The sequence below is a fragment of the Pimephales promelas genome, chromosome 2 (genome assembly GCF_988280905.1).
Source record: "Pimephales promelas chromosome 2, fPimPro1.hap1.1, whole genome shotgun sequence".
Taxonomy (NCBI): domain Eukaryota; kingdom Metazoa; phylum Chordata; class Actinopteri; order Cypriniformes; family Leuciscidae; genus Pimephales; species Pimephales promelas.
In genome coordinates, this window is record NC_142770.1 from 41,474,589 (window position 1) to 41,492,924 (window position 18,336).

An 18,336-nucleotide genomic window follows, 5' to 3' on the forward strand; every position below is an offset into this window, starting at 1 on the left:
AAGAGAGTTTCAGTGCAGCTTCAAAGGGATTTAAACGACTCCAGACGATGAATAAGGGTCTTATCAAACGAAACGATCACTCATTTAATAAATAAATAAATAACAAAGTTTAAGTTTTATAAGCATGAATGCTTGCCTTGCTCTGTTCTGTGTGTGTAGGAGCTATTTTGAGTTTAGTTTAATCTAAATTGTTGTGCTATTGGAGCACTGGAATGTTTTGTTAGATTTAGGATCCTTTATTTTGTAGGGTCTTTTATTTTGACAGTTGTTGAGAAAGTTTGAATAAAAAGATGGCCGCCTCTCACTTTTTAAAACACAAGAAAAGAACAAGGAAGCTTTTGGAACGTACAAGCATACAGTTCTTTACTTTTGCTATCGAAACGCTATTGAATCAATTGAACCCTACTTGGACATTAGTTTTGACATTTAAGTTGTGCCTTTTAACACCCTTTCTTTAATCAACTACCAATTGTTTGTTGGATGTTTACTCTCCTGTTTGAACTCGTTCATTAAAATGAACAAACCTTTTATCGAGTCAATTCGTTCATTTCGTTCGTTGAATGAACCAAATGACTCGAAAAAAGATTTGATCATTTTGATGAACGAGTTCGAACAGGAGAGTCACGAACAGAGCAAGGCGAGCATTTGAGCTTAAAAAACTTAAACTTTGTTATTTATTTATTTATTAAATGAGCGATCGTTTCGCTTGATAAGACCCTTATTCATCGTCTGGAGTCGTTTAAATCCCTTTGAAGCTGCACTGAAACTCTCATTTGGACCTTGAACCGTTTGGACCCCATTGAAGTCCATTATAGGGAGAAAATCCTGGAATGTTTTCATCAAAAACCTTAATTTCTTTTCGACTGAAGAAAGAAAGACGTGGACATCTTGGATGACATGGGGGCGAGTAAATTATCAGCAAACGTTTTTAAAGTGAACTACTCCTTTAAGTGTGTAGAAAGTGCCTCAGGACTCAATTAGCATGAATGAGACTGAAAGCACAGATTCTGATTTTACGCCTCAGTTCTCTGTGTGTTTTACCTTCTAACACACACACCAGAAGTAAAGCAGTGATGATGCGATACACCGAAGCAAACGTTGAGATAAACACATTCACATCTGCTTGAGGCGGCGGGTCAGAAAGCAGGACCGAACATCATTCTTCCCCGTATTTATCAATGTAAATATGCCGACCGCCCTGACGACGGCTTGCTTCTCTGTTTGCGAGCTGTGAAGAGCATGAAGGTCCAAAGAAAAAATACAGTGTTTGAAAATGAAAGTCTCCGGAGACACTGAATATCTGACAGCCTCCAATTTATGCGGGAGAAGAGGATGAAAGAGTGGAAACACACAGACAATGAGACGGGTTTATGAGCGACAGCATCCGACTCCCTTCATCTCCTTGTTAACAAACTCCTGCAGCTGAAACTTGGGCTCCTTCATCTCCCTGTGCTTCAGATCCCTGAGGGAAACAGCACAATCCTCAGGAAAACTCAACGCCTGAGGTTTATTAGCACACATTTAAGCACAAGATTCAATGAAGGAATTAGGAAAACCTGGTAATGATGCAAACACACCTACACACACCGTGTGATTACTGTAATCTGATGTACTTTAGCATCTATGATCCAACAGCATGTTTTTCTCCATTATGAAAGGAGTAGTTCACTTTAAAAAAAAAAAAAAAAAACTTTTGCTGATAATTTACTCACTCGCATGTCATCCAAGATGTCCACGTCTTTCTTTCTTCAGTCAAAAAGAAATTAAGGTTTTTGATGAAAACATTCCAGGATTTTCTCCATATAATGGACTTCAATGGGGTCCAAACGGTTCAAGTTCCAAAAGACACTTTCAGTGCAAACTACAAACTGTTCAACGACACCAGACGATGAATAAGGGTCTTATCAAGCGAAACGATCGCTCATTTAATAAATAAATAACAAAGTTTAAGTTTTATAAGCACAAATGCTCAGCTTGCTCTGTCGTGACTCTCCTGTTTGAACTCGTTCATCAAAATGAACAAATCTTTTTTCGAGTCATTTCGTTCGTTGAATGAGGGATCATTTCGCTTGATATGACCCTTATTCATCGTCTGGTGTCGTTTAAAGCCCTTTGAACAGTTTGTAGTTTGCACTGAAACTGTCTTTTGGACCTTGAACCGTTTGGACCCCATTGAAGCCCATTATATGGAGAAAATCCTGGAATGTTTTCATCAAAAACCTTCATTTCTTTTCGACTGAAGAAAGAAAGGCGTGGACATCTTGGATGACATGGGGGAGAGTAAATTATCAGCAAAAGTGAACTACTCGTTTAATCAGTTGCTTCACGGCTACATCATTAATTGCATTTGTGAATAACACAGTCTTCATCTAAGTGTTTTCCCTCAAACTGAATGTAATGCAATAGTGTAATTGGTGTTTAGTAATGGTATTCTGGCCTTGATTTTATTATATTATTCAAATACAGACACACTTTTGCATAAAATCTTGTAAATGTAAAGATAAATCCCCGTAAGCAGAACATCTGGCCTTCACTTCCCGACGCTTTCTCAACACACATTAACTGCACTAAGTTTGTGATTTTGTTCATTTTACACTCATTTACACAGAGAAGAGGCTGAAACTGCATTTACATGTGCGAGTTACTCTACACAATGCATATTTATTGTATATTCTTCCTTTTGCAGAATATACAGACAGTATACATGATGCATATTGTAAGTCACTGCCGATAAACGTTTGCTGTATGTTTACACTACCGGTCATTAGTTTGGAATAATTACGTTTTTTTCCTGCTCACCAAGGCTTTAATTATTTGATAAAAAATGCATTAAAACAGTGAAATATTATTATAATGTAAATCATCAGTTTTCTATGTGAATATACAGTAAAGTGTAATTTATTCCTGTGATCAAAGCATCATTAGTCACATGATCCTTCACAAATCACTCTAATATGAGGATCTGATGATCAACAAACATTTATGATTATTATCAATCTTGCCTTGGTGAGCATAAAAGACTTCCTAAATGTATTGTAAATGTAAATGCATATTTAGCATGACTTAAATTGGATTACGGGTGGTTTAATGAATAAGATGCAGCTTTTGTGCATGCAAATGTATTTAATGAAGTCTTGTAGTTACGTTTAAAAATTGTCCTGAATTTGGAAAGGCATCGGCTGCCACGTGTGTGTGTGTGTGTGCATTTATTTAGATGATGTGACAAAAATAAGAGTGTGATATTCTCGGCTCTATTTATCATGCACAGATTTAGCGAGTGACTTACTTTGCCACAGCAGTGAAGGACAACTCCACATTCAGACCTGACTTTGCACTGGTCTCCATGAAGGGAACGCCATACTCCTGTAGAGAGAAAGACAACATTTGTCTAATTTAAAATATGCATGCACAAATGATCCATCGACATAATGCATATCACATTTACAAACAGTGAGATCAGTGCTTCAGAAGTCCTTTAAAAGGTCCCTATTATGCCGATTTAAAGGTCTCCTATGACAATTAACACTTTAATTTTCTCATAATCCACATTACAGCATCAGCTCTTTTTTCTCAGGCTATATTTACACGTAAACGATCTGAAGAGAAAAGGCAAAAGTGGCGTGGCGTTTTCACTTTTTATTCTGCGTTTAGACATATGGTGAAGCAAAAGTGTGTGAGATTCGATGTAGTGTGCACTCCAGGCGGCTAGGTGGCGATGTGAAGCACTGCCATACAACCTTCACTGTCAGGCAGACTTTTGCGTTTTTACCCTTTACACGGGAATGCGGCAGTGGAGTGTTTTTAAGGCCCTGTTTACACGAGAACGCTCGCGGGTGAAAACGTAAAAATATTTGATCGGATGTGCCTTTTCGTTTACACGGCGACGGCGTTTTTGGGGCTTAAAAAACGCAAAAAAAATTGAAAACACCCTCCAGAGTGGAAATCTTAAAAACGCTCCACCGTCGCGTTCCCGTCTAAAGGGTAAAAACGCAAAAGTCTGCTAGACGGAAGGTTGTACGCCGGCGCGCGGACTTGGTGTTGTTGTGTGGCAGTGCTTCACATCGCCACCTAGCCGTCTGGAGCGCACACTACATCAAATTTAACACACTTTTGCATCACCATATGCATGCGGATTTCCTACCCTATCTCACGACCAATTCGAGTGATTAAAAAGTGGTTAATTCGTACGACCTCACTCGTACAAATTCATACGATTTGTCTAAACCCACGTGATGGTTAGGTTTAGGGGCGTGGTCAGGGGTAAGTCATTCGTACGAATTCATACGAATTGGCCAATTCGCAAAATATGTACGATTTAGCAAAATCGTACTAATTTGTACGAGTGAGGTCGTATGAATTGTTACGAATTAGCCACCTCGTAAAATTCGTACGAATTCCCGTGAGATCGGGTTGGGATTTCCCACCCATAACGCTCGTCTGAACGCAGAATAAAAAGTGATAACGCAACGCCGCTTTTGCGTTTTCTCTTCAGATAGTTTAGGTGTAAACATAGCCTAAGATTTCGCCGTGTAAAGAAAAGGCACATCCGATCAAATATTTTTACATTTTCACCCGCGAGCGTTCTCGTGTAAACAGTGTCATTCGGCCTCTCTAAGCTCCGCCTCTCTGAGAGCTGCTCTGCTGTGATTGGTCAGAAAGCGATCATTATCATATGTGAATCTCAGCTCTTTACACACAGTGATACGAACAGTAACGATGGCGTGTGTTTTACCGTATCAATCTCATCAAAGTGGATTTGCTTTGTCACGAACCGAACTCTTCAGTCTCAGATACACTACAGTGTTTGAGGGCGGAGCTAAGAGGCGCTGCTCAGCCAATCAACACCAGAGACTGGAATTATGCAAATTAGTTACAAACCTACACAGTTCAGCTCGAAGTAAGTGTGTGTGTGTCATATGCATGAGTAATTTAAACGGAATAACCTCTCAAAGACAATAAAGACGCTCAATTAGGCAAGAGATTCGCATGATCTACTCTGCAGCGTGACGGGAAAAACAAACAGGTAATGCATGAAATGTTTGAGTGAAACCTGCATAATGTGATGCCGGTTTCCCATTTAAAGCTACATTTACCTCATTAAAAAGATTTTACACCAATAATTTTTTTTTTATGTCTACATGACTGTGTAAGTGTGTTTGTGTGCTGATATAACACACCTTGGCCAGTTTCTCACCCTCCTCTCGCTTCACAACCCTTTCATGAGTGGCATCAGCCTGAAAAATCAATCAATAAACAATGCATTATGTATTAGCTTATCAATGTTTTCTATATAACTTATTTACGAACTGATGTTCTACATGCATGGCTAATCCAAATACAGGTTTCAGATCAGGACAGTGCTGTATCTGTAGTATTTCAGGATATACTTTACTCACCTTGTTCCCCAGAAGCATGATCACTACGTTCTGCTGAGCGAACTCATTAATCTCGGTGAGCCAGGCCTGCAGAAAGAGAACAGCTCACAGCAAGTGTACTGTACATTTACAGGAAATAACCGTAATCTCAGACGAAAGACTTAAATGGTTCTATATCTTGTTTAGAGTCTTGAATCCCCGAGCAAGAAAGACAAAAGCAATGTTTTCCAACATAGCAAGAAAGAGCAGGTCATTATTTCAAGAAGTGTTTAAACAAGGAAAAACTGCTGGGGTGATTCTGCAAAACACAAGAGCGAATACAGGGAATAAGAGAGAGAGAGAGAGAGAGAGAGAGAGCACCCCTGCTGGAATAACACACACACACAAACACACTCCACGGCCCTGCTGGAAGAACGCGCTTCTGTGGTTCCTGATTTTCACCACATTTTTGCTGTACAGAAATTTTATTAAATCAAAGTTTTCCCGCCAATGCCAGTTTGTAGGATTTTGTACAGTATAGACATCATGCCAGATTGAATCGAATGCTTTTTTAACCTTCTGGGGTTGTTCGGCCCAAATGGACCCGAAGAATTTAAATAAAAAAGTTTTTAAAAATCACAACTTCCTCGGAATGGTCCGAAATTTGGTGACTTTGTTGATATTTGGTATTTGAAGACCCAAAAAAATTGGGGACAGGATGTGAGTAGTCTAAGTGGTTGTAAAAAAAATTGTCACACTTGGGGTGTTCGGGTCCAAATGGACCCGCATGGAAAATGAATGGGAAATTGGCAAAAATGTGAAAATACTGAGTTTTTTTTGTGCGTACAATCTACAAATCAGCAACGATCTTGAAAAAAAGCACACAACAGTGAAGGGGTGAATCTATAAAACATCAAGAGTGCAAAACAGACACATCCAGACACACATACACATACACAAACACACTTTTATACACAAACACACCAAAAATTCAGATTATACATGTGTTTTGTATTTTTAAAATGCTCAGTTTGTCCACCACATTTCAAAAATTGATTTTATGAGGCCTAGGCTTGACTCTAAAATGAAATACAGCTTTAAATACAAAATAAAAAAATTTAAATATTTTTTCTATTATGTTCAATGGGGGGACATTTTGTCATAATTATTGCATTAATACTAATTATAATTTTTTTTTTTTTTGAAATCTTCTCAAAACACCAAAAAAGAAAATATTATAAAAAACGAGTCAAAAAAAAAAATCATGATTTTTGTTTTTTTAAATATGAATCCCGCCCTTTGGGTCCATTTGGACCCGAACACCCCGAGTGTGACTCTGAAACGAACAACCCCAGAGGGTTAAAGTCTACAAAACATGCAAATATTTGTCTTTGTTTGTCGTTGATGTTCTTGTTGATGAGAGTGTTTGGGTAGAAAGCCAATCTGTGCTTTATTTCAAATGTTGTGCGATGAGATGTGTGAGACGATGCGTGTGTTTATGATCCTGCAGAACAGTTTTCCTAAAGCACTGCCCACACTGATCATTTACCATAATAATTAGGGTCAATAATAATAATAACTAGGGCTGGGTATTGACTCAAATTTCACAATTCGATTTACAAGCTTGCAATTCGATTCAATATTGATTATTTTGGATATCAGTTACAATAAATGGCAAATTTTCTCAAGGAAATTAAATCTCTTAACTAATGCTGTAATTTATGGGAGTCTAGTTGTAGCCTATAGTCTTCATTAGCCTAATATGAAGGTAATAATGAACTGTTTTGTAGCTATACAAACACTTAAATTACACTTTATTTAATTTTATAAGAAGAAGATTATATGAAATATAAACATTTAAATGGTGGCTGTCATGAAATCTTGCCAGATTTATTAAAAAATGCATTAAATATTGAAGAACATTAAGATTATAATGCATATGTAATATGGTGTATATATTTAGCAAAATGCTCCTCTCTAGAGTTATTGTTTTTCTAGCTGACTAACGAGTTTATGTGGGTTTTCTGAGGTAAATATGACGATACATGACAAGGGGACATATCATGCAAAATCCACTTTTTTAGCCCTTAAATGCATTTTGTTGTATATTTGGAGTGTTTATAAGTACAGAAAAGATGAAATTATTCTCTTCAGGTGATTCGTTTATATCTTTATATTCTGTTTTGGTCATATTTTTCAACCTGTTCAGATTTTTCTGTTCTCTATGATGTTTTTTTTTAGCAAGTGCGTCACCGTATTTGCAGCGGAAGTGACAAATAAGGACATTGACGACCGGTCCAACACTTCGAGCAATCCGCCATTATTATTTCTCGCTCCGGTTTTGTAGTCCGAGCTCAATGATGCAGAAGTTACGAGAGGGCAAGTCAAAATGTTCGGTTGTTGGATGTAGTGACCTGAAGCACTTCAAGGATTCCCACTTCAATAACCTCCGCCAGTATAAAGAAGGGTTTGCCGATCGACTTCGTCTGAATGAGGGGTAAATTCCTTCTATCTTTGGAGACGACGAACAGAGCATTTCGATAAGCTGTAAATATCGTTAATAAAAATAAAGTACTTTACTTTCTTAAAACACATGGTGGTCGTGGTTTAGCAGTACCGGCTTTGTCTTTCTTTGTTTTGGTTTTGAAGTAACGTTACACGTCTGCAGTATTATTGTTCTTGAGTTTCATCAATGGTCATTTATGCTTTTCTAAACGTATCATATCATCAATACAGATTGTTAGTGGTAAGATTAGACCGTAGTCATTTATCTTGTCAGTGTGCTTGTTTTAACAAGAGAAATAGTCGACTTTCACTAATAACACAAAACAGTTAACTCACATACCAATACATCCATATGATTGAAAACGTTGTTCTGCATGTTCGTCGTCATCTTTATCAACTCGCTCGCTCTGGCTCGAATATGTAAGGCTTGATGGACAAGTCTTCTGTTGTTGACATTTTATTAACGTGTGAATAAAAATGTTCTTTAAAGGTATCGTATATAATCGTATATCTCTAATCAAACTACAATAATGGCCGAACGTGGGGAGTTGAACCGACCGTGAACTCATCGACCTGGAGAGTGGGCGGGGTGTGACGCATCTCCTTTTTATTTAAAGGGGCCGCTTTGAAACGGGTCGCTCAAAGACGCACATCAGAAAAGGGGCTTGTGGAGCTATAATAATGAGGAATTCAGACCCAAGCATTGCAGTTATGTTTTATATAGACCACAACGGTATGATTTATATGTAAAAATGAATGATTTAAAAGCATGATATGTACCCTTTAACTGACGTCTTTCCACAGTTGAAACGCTGATTGAGCGAATCAATGTGACGTGATACGGATTTCAATAAGTTGTACTCAATCTTTAACGCACTTTCAGATGCTCATTCATGTTTATTTCGCGCTGTAACTGATATTATTAACCCAGAAGAGAGATCAACGCTGCTGCTTCTCCAGAGCGATCTCACGCCACAGCGCCAAAACGTTATTTATGTTTTTGAATTTCTAAAGAAAATGGATGGAATTTGAAAATTGAGACTTTGTTTCATATCAATAGTAACAAAGGACAAAGATTATTGCGTTTTTTGGATGCGCGCAGCCGCGATACAACGTCCCATTCATTCAAATGAAACAGGAAGACTAATCGATTCTTGAGATTTAAGAATCGAAATCGGTTCGTAAAAATGAGAATCGATTAATATCGAGAAATCGATATTTATTACCCAGCCTTTATAGTGTGCCGAAGTTACAACGTCACTCTGTAGGCCAAAACGCGGAAGTGAGTTAGCATTTTAGCATTACGGTTCCCTCGCTCTAAAGCCTGGGATTTTTGAATGGTTTTTGCTAAATCGCCTGAAATAAGGTCTGTGGGGAACAAAGCCTCTAAATATTTTCACGTTTTGATCTATGACATAGAACACATAGTTATAACCTGCTTGTGGTTTTTTAAACTTTATTGTGTCTGATTGTGTTTTTTAAAATCTTTATATAGGCTTCAAAATGTATGAATTTTGGATTAACTTGCAAAGATTATCTTGCTAGACAACACGTGTAAGGGTCACAACTCTTTGTTGAACACAGATCTTATTTTTTGCGATTTTCCAAAAGTCTGTGGGGAAAATGCATTGCTTTTCGACCGAGGGAACCCATGCGCCGCTAGCTTCCGAGTTGTCCTACAAAGTGACGTCATCACTTCGGCACTCTATAATGACCATAATTATTGGGGTCGAATTGATCACCTTTCGTAAATATGGGTGTGATGAGTCCTTCAGACCAGCTCTCAGGGACGCTTCCGGATCACATCACCAGATTAAAGAGTTTGGCTAGAGTTTTAATCATGTTGGGACCGCAGACAGTCTCTCTCTCTCTCTCTCTCAGACTATGGACATAGGTCTCTCTCTCTCCACATTTTTGAAACTTACTCCGCCTCATTTGCATTTTAAAAGCGTAACTATTATTTAGCAAAGCCTTGTACTATATCAGTGTGTTTATTTCCTCCGGGCCTTAGACAAGCGGAAGAGATCGTTTGATCCTCTGCTGTGTGTGTTTCATGTTCTGCTCAGGCTTTATAAAGTAATGAACAGCAGTCCACAGATACACTTGAGTTTCTTACATATAGGCAAAGATATATGTATTAATTACGGCTAAAAGGATGTCTTATGTTTGATTTATTGTGTCTAAAAGGGACACGGCACATTTCGAGTACGGTACGCTAGTGTCCGAATGTCATTTCACAGAAACATTGCAATGGTTTTGTTTTCATAGTTAAAGCACATTATTATGTTCTGATTACATTACGCACCACAATACAAGTCTCTTTAGATAAAAGCTTCACCAAATACATAAATGTAAATGCATTTTTATGGTTCGTGGATCATTTTTTAAAAAAAATGTTATACCGTGATGGAAACCTAAATGAGGGGCTTGTAATGAACTATGAGGCATGATGTGATACGAAAACAGTAAATATCCTTTTTTGGTAACACTTTACAATATGGGTGCACTAATATGCATTAATTCATGCTTAACTAATGCACAGAAACCATTAATTAATAATGATTACTGCATCAGAAACTAATAAAGAGTCTATATGATTACTAGATTAAGTAATATATGTGTCATTGTGTATTAATTCCTTAAAAACATATTTTATTAACTAATAGTGTAAATTAATGTGTTAATTACCATAATTAGTCAAAGCTATGCACTTCAACTTCCAGTTGTCTGCTTTAATTAATCATTAGCTAATGATTTGCAAAGGCATCATTATGTTATGACTTTACTTGTTGGGGCACATCATTATTAACTTAGTAATTATAGTAATTTGCACATGAATTTGCACTAACAATGAAGTAATTAATCATGTATTAATGCATATTAGTGTACCCGTCATATTATCTGGAAGTTGAAATACAAGGCTTTGTCTCATTCTGTTAATTAACATATTAATTAACACTATTAGTTAAAAAAACGAGTTATTATGGCATTAATCCACAATTACATATTTAATTAATAACAATTCATGTATTATACATTAACCTTACAGACTCTTAATTAGTTCCTAATGTGGTAATCATTAATGAATAGCTTAAATAATCATTAGTTACACATTAATTCAGTATTATCTGTGCATTAGTTAAGCATGAATTAGTGCACCAGTATTAAAGACCGATAACGGTCTTTTTATAAGCGCGCACGCACATACAGAATAACATGATGTGCATATAAGATATGATGTTTTATGCACATGATGTTTCTCATTGCATTATTGCCATACTCAAAACACTGAAGGTTGAGTCACGAATGTGTTTCTGTTTTCATCTGACGCACTGGCATTGTGTGCGTGTTTGATCAGAGTTCAATTTGTAAATCTGCTGAACAATAGTTTCCACAAGCTCTTACGAAACCCTCGTGATGAAGCTGTGCAAGCTCTGCTGTTACCGTGCATGAGAGAGACTGATTTCTGATCCCATTCCACTCGTTCCAGACCATATTAAAGCATATATATTTTTACTTTTATATGAAAGAATGGGAAATGATAGGAAACTAAAATGTAGCTCAAACAGGTGCTAACAATACCAAGGTCATCATGAGTTTGATTCAATAATGAATGCACTGAAACAACGTGAACCTTGAATGCATGAATCACTTCTGATAAAAGCATCTGCCGAGCGTGAAATGCTCAAAACTTTGAAGGAAATTTGAAGGAAATACAAATACAGATAAATTACAGATTCAACCGCATGCCTTCTCTTCACAACCAAACCAAACACATTGAAAACATGCAAACAATGTAAATCACGTTGCATAACGCATACATGTGAAATGCTCAACTTTGACGACCACTATATTATATGCAAATTATGTCTTTTCTTTTATATGCTATAAATATACAGCACAGCTACACTCTAAACAATGCTGGGTTGTTTCAACCCAAATTTTGGTCAAATGTGGACAAACCCAAATGTTGGGTTAAAAATGTAATTTAAAATATTAACTTAACTTCAACTTTCATTTTCAGCTGTAAATGTTTTAATTAAAGGAGTAGTTCACTTTTTTTTTTAAACTTTTGCTGATAATTTACTCGCCCCCATGTCATCCAAGATGTCCATGTCTTTCTTTCTTCAGTTGAAAAGAAATTAAGGTTTTTGATGAAAACATTCCAAGATTTTCTCCATTTAATGGACTTCAATGGGGACCAAACGGTTCAAGGTCCAAATGACACTTTCAGTGCAGCTTCAAAGGGCTTTAAACGACACCAGACGATGAATAAGGGTCTTATCAAGCGAAACGATCACTCATTTAATAAATAAATAACAAAAGTTTAAGTTTTATAAGCTCAAATGATCGCCTTGCTCTGTTCTGTGATGCATGTTCGTGACTCTCCTGTTCGAACTCGTTCATCAAAATGAACAAATCTTTTTTCGTGTCATTTGGTTGATTCAATGAACGAAACAAACGGATTGACTCGGAAAAAGAGTTGTTCATTTTGATGAACGAGTTAAAACAGGAGAGTCACAAATAATTTATTTTTATATTTATATTTATATTCATGCACCGAACCATGACGCCCGCAAGTACATGCATATTACAGAAAGCACCGGTGACTGTTTTAAGGGGAACATAGGAATTAAGTTGTGCAGGCTATGGCTTTTTAATACAGATTAGCATCATGCTACTTCGCTATGATGACTAAGTTACTTTTCAATTGATTGCACTTGAGCAAACATCACCAAACTAACCCCAACTGTGACGTCGGCGCAAAAGGGGTCTATAAGGGACATTGAAGCAGCTAATGATTACATTAGAGCAGTTATCTCTGCAGTTTTTTTATGTCTGTATCTGTTTTTTCTGTAAATGCCAGAGGTGTTAGAGACCCATTGAAAAGGAAATGTTTATTTTTATTTTTTCAAAATAGTCATTGGGGGAAAAATATATGGTTTTCATTTGGGAGTAACCGGTCAGCAGGTGTCGCTATTTTACAGGGAAACTTTAAGGGCACGTTATTAAACATTTAGCAGATTCAAATGGGAGATGGGTAATACTGGTTGGTGATGTAGATCATTTCCAATTCATTATTATAAACATATATGCGTGTAACAACAAAAAAGACAACAAGTTACTATTTACAACAGTAGAAGATAAAATTAGCCAACTGATTACAACTTTTCCTACTGCCAAGATTATATGGGGAGGTGATTTTAATACAGTTATGGATGGAAATCTGGATAGACGGCCTCAAGAAACAGTTCTTCAGATGAGTTGGAGAATGTATGTCACAGGATGAGTCTTGTAGACATCTGGAGACTGATCTTAGTGTGTGTCGACACACCTGGCCAGGACAAAATGTCTCTCCTCTTGCCGTACATTTGACAATTCCCAGGTGTGACTCGTGTATTTGGTTGATCATTTGCTGATTTGCTTTCAAATAACAGACCATCTTCATGACTGATTTCCTCTGGATATGTCCAGTATTTGTGTATTGATCTTGTCATCATAGATCGTTCTTTGGCCCATCCATTCAGCGCTGCCTTGTTGAACATGTGCATCTCTGCATCCTCTGCTGTTGCTTTTCTGAAAGCATCAGTTTCTCTTCTGAAATAGGAAGTTGTGCCGTAATCCAGTTCAGCGCTAGATCCTCTTCCAGCAGATTTTCCTTCTGTTGGTGTAAATATGCTGGACTTAGAGCATCTGCTATGTATAGTTCCTGACCAGGTTTGTACATCAGCTTCAGATTGTCTCTCTGTAGCCGTAAAAGCACTCTTTGTAATCTCATAGGATCCTGATGCAGCGGCTTCTTAAATATACTCTCTAACGGCTTGTGATCACTTTCAATCATGATCTCCTGTCCGTACACATACTGGTGAGATTTCTATGGCCAACAACTCCTTCTCAATGTGTGTGTGTGTCTACGCTGCCGGTGGTTCAGATCTGTGGAGCCGTAAGCCACTGGCCTTCCTTCTTGCAGAATCACAGCTCCTGTTCCTCCTGAACTGGGTTTGCTCATGTCAGAGATTTCAAAGCAGGACTTTGAGTATCCAAATATTTCAGTTCTTCAAACCTTTGCTGTTGATCATCCTCCCAGTGCCGCTCTGTGTCTTTCTCCAGCAATCTCCTCAACGCTGCACTTCTGTCAGACATATTGGGAATGAACTTTGCCAGATATCGCCCCACTCCAAGAAATTTGTGCCGTTCTTGCTTTCTGGCGGTGTAATTTCAGTCCTTACTTTTCCTCCGTCTGGCTTAACTCTTGAGCACTCAAGTATGTGTCCGATGTGTCTGATCTCGTCAGTCTTATTTTGCACTTGTTCCTCTTCAGCTTTCAATAGTTTTTTCTTGCTCATTCCCGCAGCTTTATTAGCCGTTCCTCATGCTCTTGAATGGCATCTCCCCACACCAGCAAGTCATGGATGAGATTTACCACACCTTCCAGTCCTTCTGTCATTTGTGCGATGGATCTCTGAGAGATTTCTGACGCTGATGATATACCGAAAGGTCACCTAAGAAAACGCTATCGCCCAATTGGTGTGTTGCTTGTGCAAAGCTTTGACCTTTCATGATCCAGCTTTATCTGCCCAAACCCTTGATTCGCGTCTAGCACAGAAAAGTACTTTGCATTCGGCATTCTTGAGACCATCTTCTGCTGTCAGCACTGGATAATGCTCTCTTTTTATTGCCAGATTCAGATCTTTAGGATCCACACAAATGTGCGTTTTCTTGGATGTAACTACAGGTTCAATGCTGTCGACCCATTCAGTCGGCTCAGTTTGCTTTGCGATGACCCCCATCTGCTCCATTCTCTGTAGTTGTTCAAGCACTTTCTGTCGCAGAGCTACAGGTCTCCTTCTTGGCGCATGCACAACTGCTCTGACATTTGGATCAGTTTGTATGTGGTGTTCTCCTGGTCAACAGCCTAGTCCTTCATATAGATCGCCACAATCCTGGAGAATGTCTCTGCTCTTTTCAGTTTCAGACAGTCTTTTAATCATGCCCATTTTTGACATGCAGATCGTCCTAGAATGACAGGTGCATCATGCTTCATTATTTCCAGCAGGATTTTGTATTTCTGTCCTTTGGACACACAATTTAGTGCTTTCTTGCCCAGTGGCGCCATCTTGTGTCCAGAATATGTCAGACGTTTGCAGCTTGACCTCTGCAGTCTCCCTGCTGTGTTTAGCAACTTGTGCTCTCTTTCTGACATGATGACAGATGACCACTAGATGTCCTCATAACCTCATATATGTAGAACAGATCTAATATGTCACACATCGAGTTACAGTTTTTCTCAATTGCTAAAACACTAAAATCCATTGGCTGAACAAAGTTCTCAGTTGCCTGAACTCATTTAGCTAATTGTGAAGTCTGTTGTCAATACCGTAAACAATTTCTCATGGTAAAGCACAATTTGCAGATCTCACCTAGACTTTTCAGCAAAACTCTGAACACATTTTCATTCTCAAAAAACATTCTGCAATCCAATGCACATATCATCCATACTGGTAAACACAAGTGGCAACAATCAAATACAAATAGAGAACACATGTCATTTGATTGAACACAACCACTCAAAACTGATTCAACCTGTTTCAAATGATGTGACAACCAATATTAGCCAGTTCAGAGAGCAAACTGAACTGAGAGGTTGTTGAAGGTGGAAAGGAGAAAGTCTCAGAATGGATAGAAAAAACAATGTGAGAGGACGAGGATGTATGCGAGGTGGTCGAGGAGGAGGAGGAGGGCAAGAAAGAGGAAGAAGAGGAGGAGGAGGGGGGCAAGAAAGAGGAAGAGGAGGGGGGCAAGGGACAATATTGCTTGTGAAGTCGACGAAGTCCTCTGGCATGACCCAGGCCAAAGACAAGAAGCACATTGATCACATGTTTACTCCTTTCATTTGTGTCCCTTATTTCGTATATATCGTATACTGTAGTACTGTGCACTGCTGTAGACCGTACAATGAAAAAATATGATTTTTTTATATGGAATTCAGTTGTTTTGACATATAGGTATCCCTGAGAGCTATATGTTTTGAACAATGTGTTTTAAATTGTTTGGTGTATTGTTTACTGACTGATTGATAGTGTATAGCATTTTAATCACTTTGTTTATGATTTGAGAGCAGTGTTTGAATTTGAACACAGGTAAAACTGTTTTGAGGCGAAAGTTTCATTTTGCAAGAGGAATCAGAGGTTTTGTAAATAGTGCTTAAAGATAAGGTTTTGTGTTTAATGTTTTCAGAAAATGGAGCAATGTTTCAGAAATTGTGTTTTAGCAATTGAGAAAAACTGTAAATGAAATCTTAAGTCCATGTCCAACTCTAAATTGTAAGGAATTTATATCTTTGATTTGATAGTAACGATTTTATAATAAGGTCCATTTGTTCATGTATGAACCATGAGCAACACATTTGTTACTGTATTTGTTCATCTTAGTTAATAATACAACTGTTAGGCTAATTGTTTATTCATGTTATGTCACAGTCAGTGCATTAACTAATGAGAACATACAACTTTGGATTTTAATGTTTTAGTACATGCTGAAATTAATATTAACTAAGATTAATAAATGCTGTAGAAGTGCAGTTCATGATTAGTTAATGTTAACTATTTTAACGAATGACATCTTATTGTTCTGTCCTCACTAGACGTGCCACTTCTCTATCCAGCTAGACAGACAGTGAACAGGCGAGTTGTTGATTCATGGCTTTTTAATCTTCCAATAGCTATATGAATCTTTTCTCTTTAAACTTTAACATTGTAAAACTGCAAACAAACAGAAAATACAGCAGGCTTGTACATATTCAAAGTGCATATTTGACTAAACAGTATTTACTGTCTAAAAGAAGCACTTAGTTGACACATTAAATCAACATATTAAGCATTAAACATTACATTTTCATGTGCGTTTGGTAGTTATATTCGTAGTTTTAGGTAATAGCGTGTAATCACGGAAACCAAATTAGTCTAATTAAGATCGCTAGCACGCGGCGCTAACTAATACTGACGTATTGCACAATCACTTTACATCACGAAAATATCACCTTTTCATCTCTAGATGAATGCATTTATCAAACATTATAAACTTACTAAACCTCATATTTATGACAAATAATAACTTACAGCCTTATGCGAGCCACTACTTCACCGTACGAGCAGCTCTTCAGCCACTTTACAATGAACTCAACTCGACGCCAATGGTAGTTAACATACACAATCTTCGCCACAAGAGGGCGCTTAGAGGTTGACATTACTGAATTGAACCATTACACTCCCCGCCCGGTATAAATGCTTTTATACCACTATTTAACACTAATCAGTCTTTGTATCACTTTGGGGAAGCAGAAGAATAAGCTGCGTCACTGGACGCAAGTAGACACGAAAAATCCCTTGCTTCACAACTTTGACTTCCACTTTTCTGATCCTCTTGTCTTCACTTGAGATGCATTTAGTAATGAGTCCTATGGGCCATTCATTACGTTTAACTTGGTCATCTTTCAACAAGACTACGTCTCCCACTTGAACATCATTTTTGGCATGTGCCCATTTCCTCCTTGGCTGAAGCACTGACAGATATTCTTGCCTCCAGCGCTTCCAAAAGGTGTTTGCAAGACTTTGAACATGTTGCCATTGCTTTTTATACATGTCTTTTATGTCAAATGTCCCCTCAGGAGCGGGAGCAGCTCCTGCCTTTGGAGTTAGAAGCATAGACGGTGTCAGAATAGTTGGTGAATCTGCATCGGTACTTAAGGGAACCAATGGACGAGCATTAATTATTGCCATGACTTCTGCCATTAGCGTAGAGAGGACCTCATGGGTAAGGCGAGTTGGACCTGACTGCAGTAACATGGCATCTAGAATGCGGCGAGCGATGCCAATCATTCTTTCCCATGAGCCCCCCATATGGGATGAGTGTGGTGTGTTGAATGTCCATGTGCAGCCTTCATTGCTGAGGTAGTCTTGGATCTCAGGCTGATCGGTACTGATTTTTAGCTCCTTACAGGCTCCAATAAAGTTGGTGCCGCGGTCTGACCTGAGAACCTTGGCAGGTCCTCTGACTGCGAAAAACCTTCTCAGTGCATTAATAAAGCATGAGGTGGACATTGATTCAATTACGTCTATGTGAACTGCACGAGTCCCCAAGCAACTAAATAAAACTGCCCATCGTTTGCTTTCTGCGGCTCCACCCCTAGTCTTGCGAGTGACTACACTCCAGGGCCCAAAAACATCTAAGCCGACCCTAGTGAATGGGGGCTCCATGGTGAGTCGATCTTCTGGGAGGTTAGCCATTTTTTGCTCGACGGGTTTTCCTCTAAGCCTCCGACATGTGACACACTGGTAGATTACACTTGAGACTAGTTTCCTGCCTCCAATTATCCAAACACCAGCGGATCGCAACGCTCCCTCAGTGAGATGGCGACCTTGGTGATAATGTCTCACAAGCAGAGTTGACACATGATGTTTTTTAGGGAGAATCAGAG

At 38.2% G+C, this 18,336-nt stretch overlaps 1 protein-coding gene across 1 annotated transcript; it reads right to left on the reverse strand.

Annotated features, from left to right (window-relative positions):
• Nucleotides 1-931: 931 nt before the first annotated feature.
• On the reverse strand, nt 932-17,086 carry LOC120485798 (ras-related protein Rab-26). The gene is made up of 5 exons (XM_039681579.2): nt 16,979-17,086; nt 5,397-5,462; nt 5,178-5,234; nt 3,287-3,363; nt 932-1,462 (listed from the first exon to the last, which is right to left on the reverse strand). The coding sequence occupies exons 2-5, from the start codon at nt 5,412-5,414 to the stop codon at nt 1,369-1,371; spliced, it is 246 nt and encodes an 81-aa protein (XP_039537513.2). The 5' UTR covers nt 5,415-5,462; nt 16,979-17,086; the 3' UTR covers nt 932-1,368.
• Between the last annotated feature and the right edge of the window lie 1,250 nt (nt 17,087-18,336).

Coding starts and splice junctions, on each gene's coding strand:
- LOC120485798 (XM_039681579.2), bottom strand. Junction 3,364..5,177: donor AGGGTGAGAAACTGGCCAAG/GTGTGTTATATC, acceptor TTCTCTCTACAG/GAGTATGGCGTTCCCTTCAT. Junction 1,463..3,286: donor TCCTTCACTGCTGTGGCAAA/GTAAGTCACTCG, acceptor TGTTTCCCTCAG/GGATCTGAAGCACAGGGAGA.